Raw genomic sequence first — 19,970 nt, 5'->3', positions numbered from 1 at the left:
TAGTAATTACATAGAGGGAAATTTAATGTGTACAAAGACGTGGCATGAAACGCAACAGGTTTATTGTCTGGATATAAAGTTCTCGAAGGTCGCGTGTACTGACGTGGGCAGTAATAACTGTACACACTGAGCCCTGGTCACTTCAAAAGTTGAGAGGCGAGGAAAAAAGTTTTACGAACAAAACTATTCAATCTGTTGTAACCTCTTTCCACACAGTAATACACTTAGAAAACACAAAGTCCACTTTCAAGCCATTTAAACACAGTTGCTCCTTCTGAAAGGTCAGAGAGGGAGTCATCTCCTCGCCCCAAATGCAGCAAGCAAAGTCCTTCCTGTGTCTCGTGGGGGCCTCGAACTCCAAGCCGGGTCCTTGCGACCCGCCGAGGCGAGCTCCGAGAATGGTGGTGTCTGGGGAGCTAAGGGCACAGCTCGAGGCTGACCGGAGTCCACCCTGGCTAGGCCACTGCTCCCCCGATTGGTGGCTCTAGCCCTGGTTTCCTGGGGAGCGAAGGGGTAGGCGGACAGAGGGAGGACGCGTCACGGGAAGCGTCCGTGGGCCGGGGGGCGGGGGGGAAGGATACCAAAGCAAGAGCGAGAGCGCGCGCGGACCGAGGGCTCGGAGCGGGGCGCGGGGGTCGCAATCCGCCAGTTCCGCCCGCCGCTTCCGGCGCCCCGCGGTCCCGCCCCGCGCCGGCGGTGCCACATCCTCCGGTGACGTAAGCCAGCGCCGCCATATTGGAAAGGCGCCGCCGCCGCCGCTGTTTCGTAGCCGGGGCTGCGGCCGCAAGAAGAAGGATCCCCTCTCGTTCCCCGCCGGCGCCTGGCCCGCCCGCTACGCCCCGACGCGTCGCCCATGCCTGCCCCCGGCCCGGCTGCCGACGGACGTCGCGTCAGCGCCCGGATTTAACACGGAAGCCCGGGTCGGGGGCCGCGGGGGGAGGACGAGGGAGACCCTGTAGGTCCCGCGCCCTTCTCGGCCCGGTGCGGCGCCTCGGCGGGAGCCATGACCTCGCTGACCCAGCGCAGCTCGGGCCTGGTGCAGCGGCGAACCGAGGCCTCCCGCAATGCCGCCGACAAGGAGCGGGCGGCGGGCGGCGGCGGCGGAGGCAGCGGCGAGGACGACGCGCAGAGCCGCCGCGATGAACAGGACGACGACGACAAGGGCGACTCCAAGGAAACGCGGCTGACCCTGATGGAGGAGGTGCTCCTGCTGGGCCTCAAGGACCGAGAGGTGCGGGCAGGGCGGGGGCGGCTGGCGCGGGGCCGGGGCGTGCCCTGCGAGCCCCTGAGCCCCGCGCCCGGGAGCGCCCTGCTGGCTCGGTGCACGGATTGCTTGGATTATCCCTTCCTTCTTCCACATCAGCCCTTTAACTTTGACTCCCAGGCGGTCTGTTTATCGTCCTCGCCCCTTTCCGCGTGTTTAATCACCCACACAGAACCCAGGTTATAGTCCCCACTTGGAGACTGCCCGTTAGAGTGAATCACCTGGAACCACTAGCGCCCCGAACTCCTGGGTTTTGCTGGTTTTAGGACCGGGGAGGGCTCCACGGATCTGCTTTCTGGGAGATTTTTAAAAAACTTAAGATTTACTCTTTGGAACTTTGAAAATTTAGGTGAAATGGTAATAGAGTTGTTAAAATCCTCGTGACACTTCCGGGAAAATGACTTTCTAGGTAAACTTGCTTTGGGTGAAAGATTATTATGGGTATCGCTTTTACATTTTATTAGTTTGCTATTCTCTAGAAAATTTTGCCATTTTCTGGGAGAGCTTTTTCCTGGGGTGCTTGAAATACTAGGTTTGTGACTTGATGTAAGGCCTCAAAGCCTTAGGTTAAAGCTGCGATAGATATTTCTTTGTATTCTGGCTTTGAAAGATTATTTTCACCCAAATGTGAGAATTTTCACACATGGAGAAGTTAAAAAAATGCTGCAGTGGACACAGATATCCACCTCCTACATTCTCTCATTAAGATTTTGCTATATTTTCTTTATCACATACTCGTCTGTCTACAAAAATGGTGGTTTAGAGACATAGGAGAGATGGTTAGTCTAAAATTTAGATTCTAAATCATTATGTGGTAAGGTGGTTTCAGAAACTTATTTTATCTCAGTGTGGAACCATAGACATTTTGAGTCATTTTGAGAGGGATAGAAAAATAATGTTTTTTTCTTTTTAAAATTTATTTTAATTATAGTTGACATATCAAATAATATTAGTTTCAGGTGTATCTGAGTTTTGATTTTAAGAAAGTTTTCCCAATTCATGAAAGTGGGCAAAAAACTAATCCTTGTGAAACAACTTAGTCTTAGGTTGAGGTTAACAAGGACTGTTTGTGGACTCCTGATATTTTAGTAAGCTAACGAACTAAAGTTAACCTTGATAAAATTGTCTAGAGCATTTGCAATATCTAGACAATATCATTTGCTCATCTTTATTAAGATGACATGAAAAAAAGGTTATATCTTGGCTGTAAATGAGCCTAGTATCTGTTTATTAATTACTGAGTTATGATGCAAGGCTGCATGGGAAATTCCTTTTTGTTCTTTGGAAAAACAAACTAGATGTGCAGTGTCCTAGAAATATGATTATAGAAAGTATCACCTTGCTGGGACAAAAGTACCATTTTAGGAGGAAAAATAAAAAGCAAAATGAAAATAAGTCATCCATATTCCAGAGTATTTTGGTTTTTAGTTCTTGAGACTTTAATGAACATTTGGATTTTAGTTCTTGAGACTTTTATGTCCTGTGTGTAAAACTAAAAGTTAAATTAAAACCAAAACTAGCTTTTGGACATCTGAGTCACTCAAATGAGAAATTACGATGAGAAAGTACCTTTTTGTTTTTTCAAGTATGTGTTACTCTAAATGTTTAAGTTAAAGCATAACAACATACTATTTTCCTGTGATTGGTTTTCATGAAGATAATTTAAAGAATTTATTTGTTGAAACTTAATGGTACTTATAAATTTAGATAATTTGAGGTTTTTTGGTGGCAGGTAATTGAAACTATTGTGTTTGTGTTGGGAGTCACTATACTTTGCCATGTCATGGCCAGGATCCAAACACTAGCTAATTCTGAGTATTTCTTGCTGATTTCAATAACCTCATAGGGCCTTTTAAAAAAAAAAAAAAAAAAAAAACTTTGCAAGCAAGTCCAGGGAGTTGAAGTGGAGTTGGGTAGGGTTGGGATTTTGCATTGCTTTAGATTTAGGTTTTGAGAATTAATCTATAAATTTTTTCCTGTCCTCACATCTCCACATACTAGTAACCAGCCCTGTCAACTCCTCCATTTATTTATTTTTCTCCTTTGGAGGTTCCCCTCATGTCTTCAACTTGTATCACTCTTTTTAAGGGGTAGGAATTACTCTTTTACCTAGAGTTTAGGCATTTATGCTTGTTAATATTAGATTTTAACTCATTAAATTTGGTATTAACAAGTTACTAATTTTAGCCATAATATGTAGTTTAGTAAACTTACTGTTTTAACTTATTATTGTTTTAGCTTAACACCCATCTTTGTAATATCTGGGTACCCTTAAGATACTTAAAAGCTAGATTTTAAGGTTAGGCAGGTCATTAATAACGGACACATTACATATATATGTATGTTGCTAACCTTACTTGAAATCAAAATAATCAAATTTTAAAGAAGTTATGAAATGGTAAAATTAGTTTGACTTTTTTAAAAAGCCGAGACTTATTTGGTTTTTTAAAAATATTTTTTGTTGAATAATAAACCAGTGGAAAAGTGCATATATCCTAAGTGATTTTTACAAACGGAATGCCTTGTTAAACCAGCACCTAGGTCAAGAAATAGAACATGGCCAATTCTCCAAAAGCCCCAGTTGATTTCCTTTCCTGTCACTGCTTAGTCCTCAACTAGCTTGACTTTAGAATTCAGCATAGGATAATTTTGTCCATTTTTGTACTTTGTGTCTTGCTTTTGTTCAGCATTGTGAGATTCATCCGTATTGTGTGAGGTTGTCATTTGTTATTTCTCATTGAATTACCAATTTTTAACACATAATCTACGTTATTTAAAAAGTTACTTAGACTTATATCCTTGGAAAGTGTTCTCTCTCTCCCCTTTTTACTGAACAGAAGGCTCAGCTTGCCAGTAAGCAAATGATCTGACTTCAGATTACCTGTGGATGACTAACGTCACTGAGAATTTTTTTAAATTTAAGTACAAATTTCAGATTTTTTACCAATGATTTTCCTTTCTGACTTTTATTAAAACACAGATGACTGAGCCCTTCTGGGGATTCTCATCTTAGTCTGGGAGGATCATCAATGACCTACGTATTGAAGTAAACCTTCCTAGGCCACAGCGAGGATGGCTGATAGGTTTAAACTTGAATTCAACTTCCAAATAATTAGCAAGATTTATGTAATCTTTACTGTGTTTGAGGGGGAGAGGCAGCAAATGAACCAGGTATTTTCCTTTCCCCAACTATTTGATATTTTCCGTAGATGCCTCCAATAGAGTTTTCAAATTGCCTCATTGAGAATTACCACAAATAACTGGTGTCATGTACTTTAAATATCTCTGTTGGTGGCAAATACTCGTGTTTTAAGGTTAGATTGGATTATTTTAAATGACCAGGTGTAATTTAGACTGAGCCCGTAGAATAGCAGAAGTGAAAAGAGGTGGTGTAGCCCTGGTCTGAGGTGTATCCTTTGTTGCAAATATTTAAGCTCTCTGAGCCTCCAAGTTCTCTCAGTGAAGAGAGATGTAGTCCTCTCCATGGTGGTTCTGTTTGGACTGTTGTGGACATTTGTTTTACCCTTCACCAAGATTTCTCCTAGTTTCATCTTGATTTTAGGACATTCTCCATTGTGTAGCACAGGTGCCCTGTTGAAGCATTTACCCCTTTCTTTTTGTGTTGCAACCAGTCCTAGACTTGTTCAGTCAGATGTTTTCTCCCTGGGCCTTGGCCCTTGAATGCAGAACAGGTTGTGCGGTTTTTTGAAGACCTGTCAGAGTAGTAGTGTCAGTTTGTGTATCAAACTGTTCTCAGATATGGTTCCTTGAGGTCAGACTGTTCTCTGACATGATTCTTTGAGCTGCTTTCTCCCTAGCCTGTTGGTGCTCCCTTTTTCCATTCTGATTTTCTAGGCACCTTTCAACTTTGTAAGTTTCAAGAACTGTCCAGTAAAGTTCATTTTAAAGATAGCCGGAGTTATTTACTAATGTTTCTAAAGTTTGGCGATAACCCTAATGCAGTAGTTTCACTCTGTATCTTGAAAAACAAGTAGGTTCTCAAGCTGGATAATATACACTTAGGGTTAAAATACTTAAGTTTCAAATGATGGAACTCACTTTTGCTTGGCTTTTAATATGGCTTCAAAGATTGATTCCATGAATGTGCTACATATTTGGAATAAGTTTTCCAAGATTGCTCCTTTGAAATGCAGTACTGATCAAGATGTATCAAGTTGTTTTTTTAAAATAATTCTTTCTATACATGCAGTGATGTATACTATCTCTGCCTGTCAAATCTGTTGAGAAATTTATTCAACAAATATTTAGAATTTCAAAATATGCTAAGATTTTAGTAACTATTATTAAAGTTTAATAAAGTCTTCTGAGTTTTGGAATTTTTGTGTTTCTTTTAATACAAATTATATTCCCTTCATATTTTTGAAAGATTTGAACTTTTTCAGGTGTATTTAAGAATAGGTACACAAGTACGAGATATACAGGATCTTAAAAATTAGTTTTTGCCTTTCATTGTACCTTTTAAACAAGATTTTATACTTGTGAAACCACTTCTCAGTCCCTTGGCGTTCTTTCACAGTGGCCAAAATACTGATTCATCTTATAAGTCATACTAATATTTGATATTTATTAATTTTAAACCTTCTGAGCATCCCCGTATGGATCATTTGAGCTTATCTTTTAGAATTACGCTTTTAAATTATTTTGATCAAATTTTGAAATATTTGGGGAGTTTTCTGATACTTAAAGAAATAAACTACTATAGTGTTAGCTTGTATGTAAGTCTCAAAAGACTCTTAAGTGCATCATGCTTGTCCTGATATGTTAAACTTTTGGCCCAGCACTCCTTTATGTCCAAGCAAACTCCCTATTTTCTATGAGCATAATTTTTCTGCTGGTAATCAGAGTAAATGGTATCAGAGTTGCTATAGTCTTTAGGGGATTTTATTTTCATGTGAGTCTCCTTTTGAAGCCACACCAAGAGACTTGTTCTCATGTTTCTTCCATTTAATAAATGTAATAACAACTAACAAAGATGGGAGCCTAGCTTCATTTTGAAACTGATGTTTGTGGTTCTAGTAAATATTGAGATTTTAATTTAGGTATTACAGATATATAGAAAATAGGCCGTTTCTCTTGTTCGGCAAATCTTTAATCTGTAGGCATACAATTAATATTAAAGTACATTACATTACCAAAAAGAATGCTCCTGTTAAGCATATTTTTAAACTTAAAACTTTATATTTTGAAGGACAAAAATTAACTTACTTTTTACCTAATAAACTGTATGTAAATTTGGTTTATTCCTTTAATGGAGACATTCTTAAATTGGATTTAACAGATGGAGTTTAGAAACTCTGAACACTGCAATTGGTGTGTGTGTTGTGTGTTTCTTGGAGAAAGAGGACATGGCTTTCATTAGATACTCAGAGCATTTAGGGAACCAGAAGGTTAAAGATTACTGAATATAAACTGTTACACTGTTTTGGTTTTAAGTTTTTGCTTTGATTTGTCTTTTTTTTCTCCTGAAAATTAACTATGGGAAATTTCAGGTTTCAGTGTTGCAGTGAGTTGGATTTTGAGTTAAGATTTGCAGTATGAAGCCAAAATTTCTTTAGCCTGGCCATTTTGCTAAATGACATTTACAAACCATATAACAATCACATCTATAATTCTAAGTTTCATGTATTCATCAAATATTTGAGACAGGGCTTTGAGTAGGTATAAACATTAGGAAGAAGTTATTTATTTTCAAGCCCGTTTCATTTTGGTTCTATGGACCAAAACTCATATAGTAAACTACAAAACTGTTTTGTTGCTCTTTTAGTATTTTTTGATACTAGCCTAGCATATAGCTACCATTCAGTAAATATTAAGTAAATCACGTATTTTCAATGAGGGCAGTGTCATCCCTAAGAGAGTGAAAATTGGTTCTGGAGGTGGTGGTGAAAAGTTCTTAGTCTATCTGTATATAAAGCATAGATACACATACAATATGTAAATAGACATACAATGTATCCATCTTATTAGAATTTCATGAGAGAGGAGTGGTTGGGGGAAAAGTCTGAAAAAAGCATTTTTAGGGAGTGATAATGAAAAAAAAGGTTGAAAAACATGGGACTAAATCAGCATTGAAAATATGAAGTTTGTGCTTAGCTGAGGTTTAGAAATCTTTTCTGATATGAATTTTTATTGTAATAGGGTTTGTCTTGTAGTTCAGTAGTAGGAGGGACAGTTGTGGCATAATAAACTGTAGGAAGTTGTGAGTTAAATTTTTAGGTCAAAATGGTTCTTGTTGTTTGATAATATGTAGGTAAACTCTTCTGTTCCCCAACCCACTGCCCTCTGGGAGGGACTGGAAAGTGGAGGACTGTATATAAATTGCTACTGGTTATTTTTACTTTGGTTTCATTTTCTAGTTCCAGTTTTTTAAATACAACTATTAAATAATTTTATACCATGTTAACAAAATAAGCCCAGAAATAACATTTAAGAATTTAACTTAAATTTCACTGAATTGATTTTTTATCTATATGCAATTACATAAAATGGAAACAGGCATTTAGTGTCCATATGTTCAGTTCAGTCCAACTATTGAATACTTATGTGTCAGTCTCTTTAATTAGGTGCTGGGGTTACCAAGAAAAATTTTTTACTCTAGCATCCAGTCTATATAGAAGACAGATGTGCAAATGATTTCAATAAAATAATTACTAACACAAATGGAAGTATATGTTAAGTGCTGTAGGGATGGAGAGGAGTTACTTTGGATTAGGAGTGAAAAGTCTGTGCCCTGTTCTTGACTCCCAGCCTTGCTCTTGACTAGTTAGAAGATCTAGGATAAATGATTTGAATTCTTAGACCTTCTGTTTTCCTCTGGGGAAAATGGACCCACATTTGTGGGCTGTCCCATAACTTTAAATTGTAGGGATCCAATGAATTGGCATATATGTAAATACTTTGAAAATTGCATGCTGCCCAGCATATGCAAATGGGTAATTACCTACCCTAGAGAAGTAAATTAAAATTTATAGTGGTCTTGACAAGTATTTAGTATTTTTACTATTTTATTATTTCGTAACCCTATTTTGCTTTGCTGGACTTAGCGAACATGCCATTTAAATGCAATGCATTTGTCCTGTACAGCTAATCTTTTTCGAGGGATATGGGATGAGTAATCCCTGGCCAGCCTGCCTGGGAAATCTGGAAACCTGAACTGCCACTTGATTGCTTTTCTTAGGTCAAATCGAGGTATCAGAAGCCTCTAAACCTTCAAAATGATAAATGACTCTAATGACAATTAAATAACACGTGTGAAGGTCCTAGCATAGTTGGCGCACCATAAATGTTAGGTATTAGAATGTCTTGAGGCTCCAAATCGCCATTTCTTCCCACCTTTCGATGTTCCCAACTTCTGTTTTTAATGTCCCCTGCCCTTCTTAGGAGGAAGATGTCTGTCCTTCCTGTCGAAGTTCAAGGCTGGGATCTTCTCAGAAGGTGGTTTGGCTGGGTCCCTTAGAAAAGGCATTGGCCCGTAACACTTTCTTTTTTTAAATATATCTTACTGAAAAAAAATTTTCTATTTCCTCCCTATATTTTTCGAATATTAAACCAATATTTTAAAATTATTTTTTAAAAATTTATTTTTCAATTACAGTTGACGTAGAATGTTGTATTCGTTTCAGGTGTACAGCATAGTAGTTAGACGTTATAATCTTATGAAGTGATTCCCCTGATAAGTCTAAGACCCCCCTGGCACCATACATAGGTATTACAATATTATTGACTATATTCCTTATGCTGTACTTCATATCCCTGTGACTTTTTATAACTGGCAGTTTGCACATCTTAATCTCTTCCCCTTTTGTCACCCATGCCCCAGCCCAGCAACCACCGAAATGTTTTCTGCCTGTGAGTTTGTTTCTGTTTTGTTTTTTAGATTCCACATATAAGTGAAATCATATGGTATTTGTTTTTCTTTGTCTTATTTCTCTTAGCATAATACAATACCCTTTGGGGCCATCCATGTTGTTGCAAATGGCAAGATTTCATTCTTTTTTATGGCTGAGTAATATTCCATTGCATTTATGTACCTCATCTTTATTTATTTGTCTATTGATGGATACTTAGGTTCTTCCATGTCTTGGCTATTGTAAATAATGCTGCATTGAACGTAGGAATGCGTGTGTCTTTCTCAATTAGTGTTTTGGATTTCTTTGGATAAATACCCAGAAGTAGAATCACTGGGTCCTTCTTTGTCTCTGGTTAATAGCCTTTGTTTTAAAGTCTCTTTTGTCTAATGTAAGTATTGCTACCCCAGCTTTTTTTTTTTCCATTTCCATTTGCTCGAAATGTCTTTTACCATCCCTTTCAGTCTGTGTGTGTCTTTCGATCTGAAGTGGGTCTCTTGTAGGCAGTATATGTAAGGGTCTTGTTTTCTTATCCTTTCAGCCACCGTATGTCTTTTGTTTGGAACATTTACTCCATTTACCTTTAAAGTAGTCGTTGATAGATATGTAGTTATTACCATTTTATTATTCATATTTTTGATTTTTTTCTTATAAAATTTATAAGAAAATTTATAAGTAAAATTTTTTGTAATGCTAGTTTGGTGGTGGTGAATTCCTTTAGCTTTTTCTTGTCTGCGAGCCTCCAGATTTCATAGATCACATTTCGGCTGATGCTTGGGCCTGGTCTGTGGAACAGTGGCAGTCTTTTCCTATTGCTATACAATTCAGGGGAATTTTATTTTATCATCTTACTAGCTGGTAAGAGAAAAATGTTTCTTTGAAGGAGGGGAGTTCCTGGTGTGGGCGGTTGTCCAGATTTCATGAAGAACGGGAACAATGACTGTCATCAGTGGTGGTAGAGTGGGTAGGAGTGCTGAGTGCTGTGGAGAATGGATAAAGACTTGCAGTTGGGGTGTGGCCAAAGAGGAATAATGGAAATGGTAGGGAACAGTTTAGGGAAACAAGTATTGAGCAGAATTTCGAATGAGGGGTGGCATGTGACTTGACAAGAAACTAGCATTCTAGGCAGGCTATCTTATGTGGGAATATGTATGAAAATAGGGCAGTTATTCTTAAAAATGTTTTACATAGCTAATTAAGAAGAAAATCGAAGTCGTTTGATAACGAGGACTAAGTTATAAAGGGCATTCTGTATGGGATAGGAAAATGAAAAGTCATTAGTAATTTAGGACCTTTATACATAGTTGGAAATGATATCGGAGACAGTTGTAGGTTTTAATAATAGCAATAATACTGTAAACTGAATTTTTAGAAAGCTTTTATGTGAAGGAAGGATTGATAGATGCAAAAGCTGGAGGCAAGAAGGTTGGTAGTAAGCTTGAGGTTATTTGGTGCCTGAGTCTTAGATAAAGAGGGAACAGAATCGATCAGATAGTTTTTATAGAAGAATTATTAGGATTTAATTACCATTAAGCTTAGAGAAGGTTTAAGTCTAAAGAATTGGTAGGGAGTATTACTCTCTTCATTATTTTTTTATACAAGTCTGTGCTCATAGTAGGAAAAGATTTAGAAAATACAGATTGCGAAAGAGGAAAGTAAAACCCATAATTTTATTTCTTCAACAGACATTTATGGAGTATCTGCAAATGCTAGGTACACTATACTAGGGAAGAGAGATACATAAATAAGCATATGTAAATAACTATGCATATATATGTGTATAATTACACAGTGTGATAATAATTATGAATGAAAATTAGAGGATGATATGCGAGAGGATGGGTGTGGTGGGAGAGGACACAGGGATGAACTTTCCAAGGAAATGATGTTTAGGCTGAGACCCAAAGAACGAATAGGAGCCACGTCTAGTGAAGACAGACTAGTATGCTTCAAGGCCCTGAGGTAAGAAAGAGCTTGGCTTGATTAGAGGAACTGAAAGATGGTTCAGGCAGGAGTGGAGCGATGTGGAGAAAAGTGTGAGATGATGACAGAGGCCCAGAACACAAGTCAGGTTGAGAATTTTGTATATTATACTAAGTGTAAGAGAGAAACTGTTGAAGGATTTTGGGGAGTGATATACCCTATCTTCATTAAAAGAAAAAATAGTTTTGTGTTGAGAATGAATTGAATGAAGGCAGTAATGGAAGTTGTTCAGTAACATTTTGGTATTCTTCTAGTCTTATTTTAAATGAGTTTGCCATGTTCATTTTTTTTTTTTTTAAAGAGCTCTCATTTAATACTATTTTGTAACTCCTTTTCTCTTAATAATGTACATAGTGACCTTTTCGTGCTAGTAAATAACGGATTTTCCTGGTATGTACTCATGGAAAAAATTCAATTTTTGAAATGAGGTGTTCTATTATTATTGGATGTATCATAATTAATAGGTTTGTACATACAGTCATCATGTCGTGGACCTTCATTTATTTATCTCTCTAATGGCCTGGAAATCACATTGTTACTCTCTTAGGCCTTCACGTTTGTATGAGCCGATTCTTCTTTATAGGCCCTCTACCTGGCAGCCAGTTCTTACTCGTTTTTGATGCTCATCTTAAACTCTTTACTTTTTGTCCTTCTCTGCCCCCGCCAGGGTTAGTTGTTCTGGTATGCCCTGTGCTTATCATTGTGTACCTAGCACTGTGCCTAGTATGCCGTAGGTGTTATTGCATGTGTGTGAGTCTGTCAAAACAATACCAACAGAATGAGTTTAAACAACAGAAATTTATTTTCTCACAGTTCTGGAGGCTGGAAGACAGATCAGTATGCCTGCATAGTCAGGTTCTGGTAAGCTTTCTCTCTGTCCTCCCTCACATCTCAGAGAGCACAATCTCTGCTGTCTCCTCTTACAAGAGCACTAATCCCATCACGAAGGCCCTACCCTCATGACTCTCCAGACTTAATTATCTCCCTAAGGCTCCCATGTTAAACCAAAGGGGTTAGGGTTTTAACATGAATTTTGAGGGAATACAACTCAGTTCACAGCAGCATGTTTTTGGAATGAAGAATGAACAAGTGCCATTTAATCATGTTACTATTATTTATCACATTAAATTATAATTGTTTTTCATTCTATGCCTTGTATCTTGGTCATCTTTATCTCCTCTGCTTGGCACTCAGTAGATGTTTATTGAATTAAAAATATCTTTTATTCTGAGAATTTAAAATATTGTTTTTTTACTGTACGTGACTTTGTGCCTTTGCTTTCCAAATGGGATTGGTTTTCTGTTAAAAATCATGCAGAGGCTAATATCTAATAAACAAATTGTGTAACAGTGACTTGCTAGAAAACTTACATGCTTTTGTTATTTTATATACTTTTCAGTATGTCCTCAACTTAAAATACAACGTGATGTACTGGTAGAATCACCGTTTTTTGGTCACAGCACAGTAAGATATGAGGTGCAACTGCTGATTCTGAAGTGTGACTGTGGTCATATTTCTTCTCTAAACTTCAGATTCTTCAACTGTAAAATGATGATTATCAGGTTATTTTGGAGACAAGATGATAATTTATGTGAAAACAGCTTTGCAAACTGAAGTGTTAAATTGTTTATTAAATAAAACCTTCATGTTTTCTAGAGAAGACAAGACTAGGGGAGTACAGTTAGGTCTGATAAGATGCTGTTAAATATACTTTTTAAAATTTAGTCAAAAGTGCATTTTGCCACAAATCCTTTAAAAGATTCATTTGCTTGAGAGGAAGTCAGTTTCTGCTCATACTTTGTTTTCTGCTCTTTGCAGCGAAGTGATCAGTGGCAGGAATGGAAATAAACATGAGTAATACTCCCTTCCATTTTCATGGTGTTGAAAGGAAGCACACCTAGATCGCCCATTAAACAAATAGTATTAGTAGGGTGAGACACAGTAATAGAACCAGAGCTTTGGAGCTAGGGGAGTCCAGTTTCAGTTCCAGCTTTGCCACTCAATAACTGTGGCAGGTCCCTTCATTCCCTTGAGCCTCAGTTTCATTGTCTTGTGAAAAATGGAAGAATAATGCCTACTTTACGAGTCCTTCTAAGAATTAGACATGGTGTACGTCAAATGCTTAGCCCAGTTTTAACATATATAGTAGATTAGATATTTGGTGTATGACTGACTGACTTGTACAAACTGGACGTAAGAAAGGATTTGGGAGGATATGTTACAAATGTTAAGAGTTATCCATGAAGGCCTGGACTGAAATATTAAAGAAAAAAGTGAGAGTAATTTGAGATATCTCAAGAAGAGTGTATAAACAAGATAAAAGGCCATACTGAGCACTATACTTAAGGAATAGGTAGAAGAGTAATCTGTAAAAGCCTGAGCAGGAGTTGCCTAGGATATCAGGAGAGTGGGGTTAGGGAGGCCAGGGGAGGAGAAGGGAATGTCAACAGCATCAGGTGTTTTGGGGCGGTTACATAAGAGAAGGCTTGCTGAGAACTGTATCAGATTGCATGGGAAGTGAAAGGGAGGTGGTGGAGACTTATTTTTGGACTATACTTTCAAGGAGTTTGGGGTGAATGAGAGGAGGGCGATAGGGCAGAGTTGGTCTGTATGTACCCTAATCTCAAGTGACATGCCATCATATTTTCCAAATTCTATTTGTTAGAAGGAAGTCCCCAAGTCTAAGCCTATTCAAGAGCAAGGGATTATACGAGGGCATGGGCTCATTGGGGGCCATCTTAAAGGCTGGTTCTGTACAGGGATACGATAACTTATTTTTTGAAATCTTATATTTTTAGCTTTTTAATCCATATTCTTTTTGATGATAAGCTACTTTCTGTAGTTAACTGCTACTTTCATAGTTACCTCAGCATACTGGAATGTGGAGTTTTTAGGAAATAGTGATGATCTTTAGATTTCTGTATAGTCGAGAAACTATCAACCACAGAGTCTTTAATTTGGATTTTAAAAAATCTAAATAGTACACACTTGTCATGCCTTTGTAGCTATTAACAGTGTGGCAAGATAGTTCCAAATTTTCTTATCATTTTGACATTTAAGAAGATCTCAATGTGAAGTGAAAACAAACTTTTTTTTTGTTTTCTTCTAGATTATGTATAATAGTGCCAAACACCAGTTTTCAAGTGCTCATCGATCCTGAGATGTTAACTTAATTCTTTAGACAGTTCTTTATGTATTAAACAGTTTTTAAAATACCCTGATGATTGACTTGCAAATGCCTTTTTTGAAATTAAAACACATCATATATCCTGTTTTGCCCTAAATCACAACATACTTACCCCCTTAGGGAATTCTTTATTGATTAGAATCATACTTGTAGAGTGCCTGAAGTCTGTCTCTCTCATTGTATGGATGAGAAAGTGGAGACTCAGGATATTAAATGCCTTGCTTAAAATCCCCTAACAAGTTTTTCCTATGGTGGGGGTCAATATTCAGGTTTCAACACAGGTCCAGCCCGATTCTTCTTACATCTCAATGATACTCTTTGTGAAGATTTTTATTACCTTATTCAATTTCTAGTTAATAGGTTTATTCTGATTTCATACTTTTTCCTGAGTTGGTTTTGGTAATTGTGTTTTTTTCAGGAATTTGAACATTTTGTCTAAATTGTTTATTGGCATAAAGTTTATAGTATTCTCTTTTAATCCTTTAAATGTGTGTATGATTGGAAGTGATGTCCCTGTGTTTATTTATAAATTTGTGAGCAGTTATCTGTTTTATAAAAAATGAAACATTTAAAAATGATACAAAAACACTTTTTAAAACAAGATTAAAATGTGAGTATATCTAACCATACTCAGCTCATAACAGAGTAGATAGGTGAGTGGAATAATAATTCATGTTGTAGCATGTTTAATAAACTGACAACAGAGAAAGTTGCTTGAAGGAAAGTAGAAGAACTTTGTCTTTTAAGAATTAGAACCGAGGGGCTCCATAATCATCTGGCAACTACTCAGTGTTGTATACCTAGGGTTGGAAATGTACATGATGGAAACTATAGAGATCTTCCTGATCTTTAACATCCTGTCCCCCATGGCCACGATGTTACACTTGTGCTGTTACTCTCTGTATTAAGCAGTCATCTGCACAGGTTCCTTTGTTTGTGCAAGGCAATTGTTCAAGTCTTGGGTTTCCTTGGCAATTCTTAGAGCCACTGGATACTTCTGCCCCAATTTCTCAGTTTCAGCCATTTCACAGTCAGTTATACAAGGAATACCCTTGGCATACAGACAGCCCATCATTGACTGCACTCAGTTCAGTATGGCTTTAATGGAAAAATTGATAAAATTGGTATCAACCATGATGTAGCAAGGTAGGCCCAGCAGTGTGTTATATTGGAAGAATAAGCAAGAATGGTTTTGAGGGACTTAATCTTTCTTTCCTTGAGTGCACTGGGATCTTTCTTTTTAGGTTTTAATCTAACCTTTTCTTTGAGCCTCTGATTTCAGATTAAGCATTTGCTTCATGGTTGCATTCTTCCTTGCTTTCCTGTGTTCACTCCACACGCTTGTTTTTCCCGGAATCTTTCCCTGTGTTTATATTTGATTTGGGTAATTTGTGTGTCTCTTTCCTCTCTCCTTTCTTCTTCCCCTGTACTCTCCTGTTTTAATCTTGATGTTTTTAAAGAAACAACTGTTGGCTTTATCCTCCTCCGCGCCCCACCCCCCCGCATTTTTCTGTTATGCATTTCATTGGTTTCCATGCTAATCTTTATTATTTCTTTCCCTTTTATTGCTTTGGGTTTAGGTCTTTTTCTAGTTTCTTAAAGTGGAAGATTAGTTTCCTGATTTGAGATCTTTTGTAACATAGATATTTGATAAAGCTACAGAATTTCTAAACACTGCTTCAGCTGCATTTCATAGATTTTGTTATTTTGTGTTTTCATTTTCATTAAGTTAAAAATATTTCCTAATTTCTCTTGTGATTTCTTTGACCCATGGATTATTTAGAAGTGGTAGATTAATTTCCAAAGGAGATTTCCTGGATTTCATTCTGTCGCTTTCTAATTTAATTTCGTTAGAGTAAAATATACTTCATATGATTTTATTTCTTTTAAACTCTTAGGCTACCATATGGTCTATCTTGAGAAATATTTCAGGTGTGCTTGAAAAGAATGTTTATTTTACTCTCGTTTGTTGGAAAGTTCTATAAATGTCATTTAGGTCAACCTGGTTGACAGTGTTACTCAGTTCTGTATCTTTGTTTTCTGTCTAGTTCTTTTCTGTCTAGTTGTTTTCTTATTGTCAGTATAATCTTCAGCTACTGTTATATTGTTTATTTTTCCTTTCTGTTTTCAGTTTTTGCTTCATATATTTTGAGATTCTCTTGTTAGGTATGTATATGTTTATTTACAATTGCTATATCTTCTGATGGTTAACTTATCATTATGAAATGTGCCCTTTTGTCCCTCTTAATTTCTTACCCTGAAGTCTGTTTTGTCTTATATTAATATATGCCAGCATTCTTTTGATTATTGTTTGCATGCATACAGGCATGCCTTGTTTTATCGCACTTCACTTTATTGCACTTTACAGGTGTTGCACTTTTTGCAAATCGAAGGTAGGACCCTCCACCAGCAAAAAGATTACAACTCGCTTTAATGCTATACTTGCTTTATTGTGGTGGTCTGGAACTCAACGTGCCATATCTCTGATATATGGTTATATATTTTTTCATTCTTTAAAACCTATTTATGTCTTTGAATCTAAATTATCTCTTTTAGAGAGCATATGGTTAGATCTTTTATTCAGTCTTGCAATCTTTATTTTTGATGTGGAATATTTAATCTATTTATATTTAATGTAATTATTGATAGAGCTGTCTTTATAGCAGCCACTGTGCTTTGTTTTCTGTGTCAATTGTCCTATTCCTCTATTTCTCCTTTACTGTCTTTCTTTGTAGAAAAATAGAAAATTAGTTATACCATTTAAATTTCCTCCCTCCCTCACTATAGTCGTTTGAGTTTTTTTCTTAGTATTTGCTCTAGAGATTACAATATGTATCTTTATTATACTCTTCTTCAAAAAGTCATTTATATAAAAGTCTTTATATAAAGTCATTATATAAAAGTCTTTATTATACCCTTCTTCAAAAAGCAAAATATAGAAACTTTGCTCCATTGTGGCTTTATTTACTCTTTCCTTCGTGCATTTTTGTCAGAATATTACAACTTTACATGTTTTAACCCTAACAGTACTGTTTTATACTTACTGTTTTAAATCAGTTTTTAAAAGCAAAAAGAGAAAATACAGTCTTTTAAAATTACCATTGTATCTTTTCTTCATATGGGTTTGAAATACCTTCTGATGTTATTTACTTTCAGCCAGCAGAAACTTCTTTTAGTATTTCTTGTAAGGCAAACCTGCCAGTAGCAAATTTAGTTTTTGTTTATCGAGGAATGTCTTTGTTTCACTTTCATTTTTGAAGGATAATTTTGCTGGATATATATTCTTGATTGATAGTTTTTTTTTTTCCCTTTTAACACTTTGTGTTATCCTAACGCGGCCTTTTCTCCAGTGTTACCAGTGAGAAGTTATCTGTTAATTGTTTCCTTATATGTGATAAGTTGTTTCTCTTGTAGCTTTCAAGATATTCTCTTTGTTGTCAGCAGTTTGACTGTGGTGTGTTGGAGTGTCTGTGTTTATCCAGCTTGGAATTTGTTGAGCATCTGGATTTTAGATGATATTTTTCACCAAATCTGGGAAATTTTCAGCTGTTATTTTTTTCTGCTTTCTCTCTTTTTGAAACATCTGTTTTCCTATTCTGGGGGCCTTGAAGACTTTAGTGTCTCTGAGGCTTTCCTCATTTTTCATTTTTTTTCTCCTGTTCTTCAAATTTAAATTCAAGCTCATTGATTTTTTTTCCCTTTCATCTCAAATATAAACTTTTCTAGTGAACTTTTCATTTTAGTCTTTATACTTTTAAACTACAGAATTTCCATGTCTTACTGAGATTCTGTATTTGATGAATCATTGCTTTTCTTAATGAGTCATTGTCATTCTTTACTTTAATTCTTTTACCGTGGTTTCCTTTAGTTCTTTACCAGTTCTTTGATAGAATGTTTCTCAGTTTGGATTTGTATGATGTATAGATGCTTTTTAATATGTGTCTTAATGTATGCATGTTTTCTGTCTTTGTAAGGTTGGGATTATCAGTTTCATTTGCTTCTGCAGTCAGGTGCCACTTAGTGACAGGGATATGTTCTGAGAAATGCATCATTAGGCAATTTTGCCATGGTGTGAACATCATAGAGTGTACTTACACAAACCTAGATGGTATAACCTACTGTAACTATGTGCTATATCAGAAGGTTTTGTTTACAACATCACTACGAACACGTGAGTAATGTGTTGCACTATGATATTACTAGGCAATAGGAATTTTTCAGCTCTATTGCAGTCTTATGAGACCAGCGTCATATATGTGGTCCATCATTGTATGCAGTCTGTTATTGGTACATGACTGTACGATGAGATTAATTGGAATATGGCACTTAAATTTAAGTGGTGTTTGATTAATGGCAAGTCCTAATTTGTTCTTTGACAAATGGATTAAATGAGTTGATTGGACTGCTGTTTGTTTTCAATAAGCAGCTGCTTTGTTGTTATAATCACACTTATTTTTCTAATAACAACTAAAGGTTAAGTGCATGCAAATTTGAATTTCCTAGCCATGCATAATATTTATTGGTCTATGATGAATCCTTTATAGTTTCTGTACTTGAATTAAAAAGACCTTTGTCAGATACCACAGTTATAATATTTTAAATCCAATATTTCATTAAATTCCTTTTGGCCTTACTAGAAGTTGCTTGCAGGAACAGAAATTACTGCAGAGTATCCTAAGGAGACACAGGTGAATCTCATGGAAATGAGTTTCAGGAATACAGCTGAAACACATAGGAACGCTTCTGTTAGGATACTATTCTGTGTCTGTCTCTGTATGTCTTGATCTGCCTGTTATTGCATGTTCTCTCATTTCTACTCTGCATATCTCTTCTATTTTCCTTTCTGTTTACCTTCGTTCTGTGATTGCACTTGTACAAAATGGCCAGTGGCTTCTGAATCAAGATAACCAGTTATATCTTCAATGCCCATGCCCATATAACTGACCCAGCCTCTCTGTGCCAAATTCAGATTCTTGGGAGGGAAACTTTGATTTGCCCTCCTGGTCCAATTAGATGTAGTGGAGCACAATCACCTGTTTTTTCTAGAATCTCTAGATGAGGGTAAGTTTTCTGAAAAGGAGATGTGAGTCAACAGTGGCCTCACTAGTACAACCTTTGGGTTAGGTTTGGTAGTAAATCCCAAGTGTTTGTACACACACACACACACACTTATTTTCAGGCAGTCATTTCCAAAACTGGTCACACCAGAATTCAGCATTATATAGAAGATAATGGTGCTTGTGTTTTAGTGATTTTGTTTTCAAATACTTGGCGGATGAAAACAAACATGTCTGGTAAAATAACTATTTTGTATACCTCTTACATACATATATTGACTACTAGAATTATTTTGAGTTGCTTAGATGTTCGTGGTTTCATAATCTAGGTTCCTGAGGATTGTTCTGTACTGCCTCCCATTATAGTTTACTTTGTGGTTCTTAACTGTTTTCATTGAATGTTAGTTGTAACCATATAAGCTTGAACAACTATAGTTTTTTCCTCACTGGTCTCCTTGCCTCCATTGTCCATCTTAGTGCACACAGAAAAGTCTAAAAATAAATAGAACCAGAATTGCCAAACATTACTGCTAACGCTTTCCTTCTAATCCACTTCAAAACTAGGACCCTACTCTATATATGATTTGGTAATATCGTTCTTGTATTTTGAA

The 19,970-nt window shown here is 36.8% G+C and overlaps 1 protein-coding gene and 1 pseudogene across 1 annotated transcript in view; one reads left to right on the top strand and one right to left on the bottom strand.

Moving 5' to 3' along the window:
• The first annotated feature begins 720 nt into the window (after nucleotides 1-720).
• The window catches only part of GOLPH3 (golgi phosphoprotein 3), a 39,591-nt gene continuing 20,341 nt past the window's right edge, over nucleotides 721-19,970 (top strand). Inside the window, exon 1 of the mRNA XM_011356449.1 lies at nucleotides 721-1,231. Within this exon, the coding sequence (XP_011354751.1) occupies nucleotides 1,004-1,231 (228 nt within the window). The 5' untranslated portion in view covers nucleotides 721-1,003. The remainder of the gene's footprint in view (nucleotides 1,232-19,970) is intronic.
• On the bottom strand, nucleotides 14,818-15,720 carry LOC105289703 (annotated as a pseudogene).

Source organism: Pteropus vampyrus, unplaced genomic scaffold (assembly GCF_000151845.1).
Source record: "Pteropus vampyrus isolate Shadow unplaced genomic scaffold, Pvam_2.0 Scaffold27, whole genome shotgun sequence".
NCBI lineage: Eukaryota > Metazoa > Chordata > Mammalia > Chiroptera > Pteropodidae > Pteropus > Pteropus vampyrus.
Note: the sequence above shows the minus strand (reverse complement) of the source record. Positions and strands in the feature narration are given on the sequence as shown.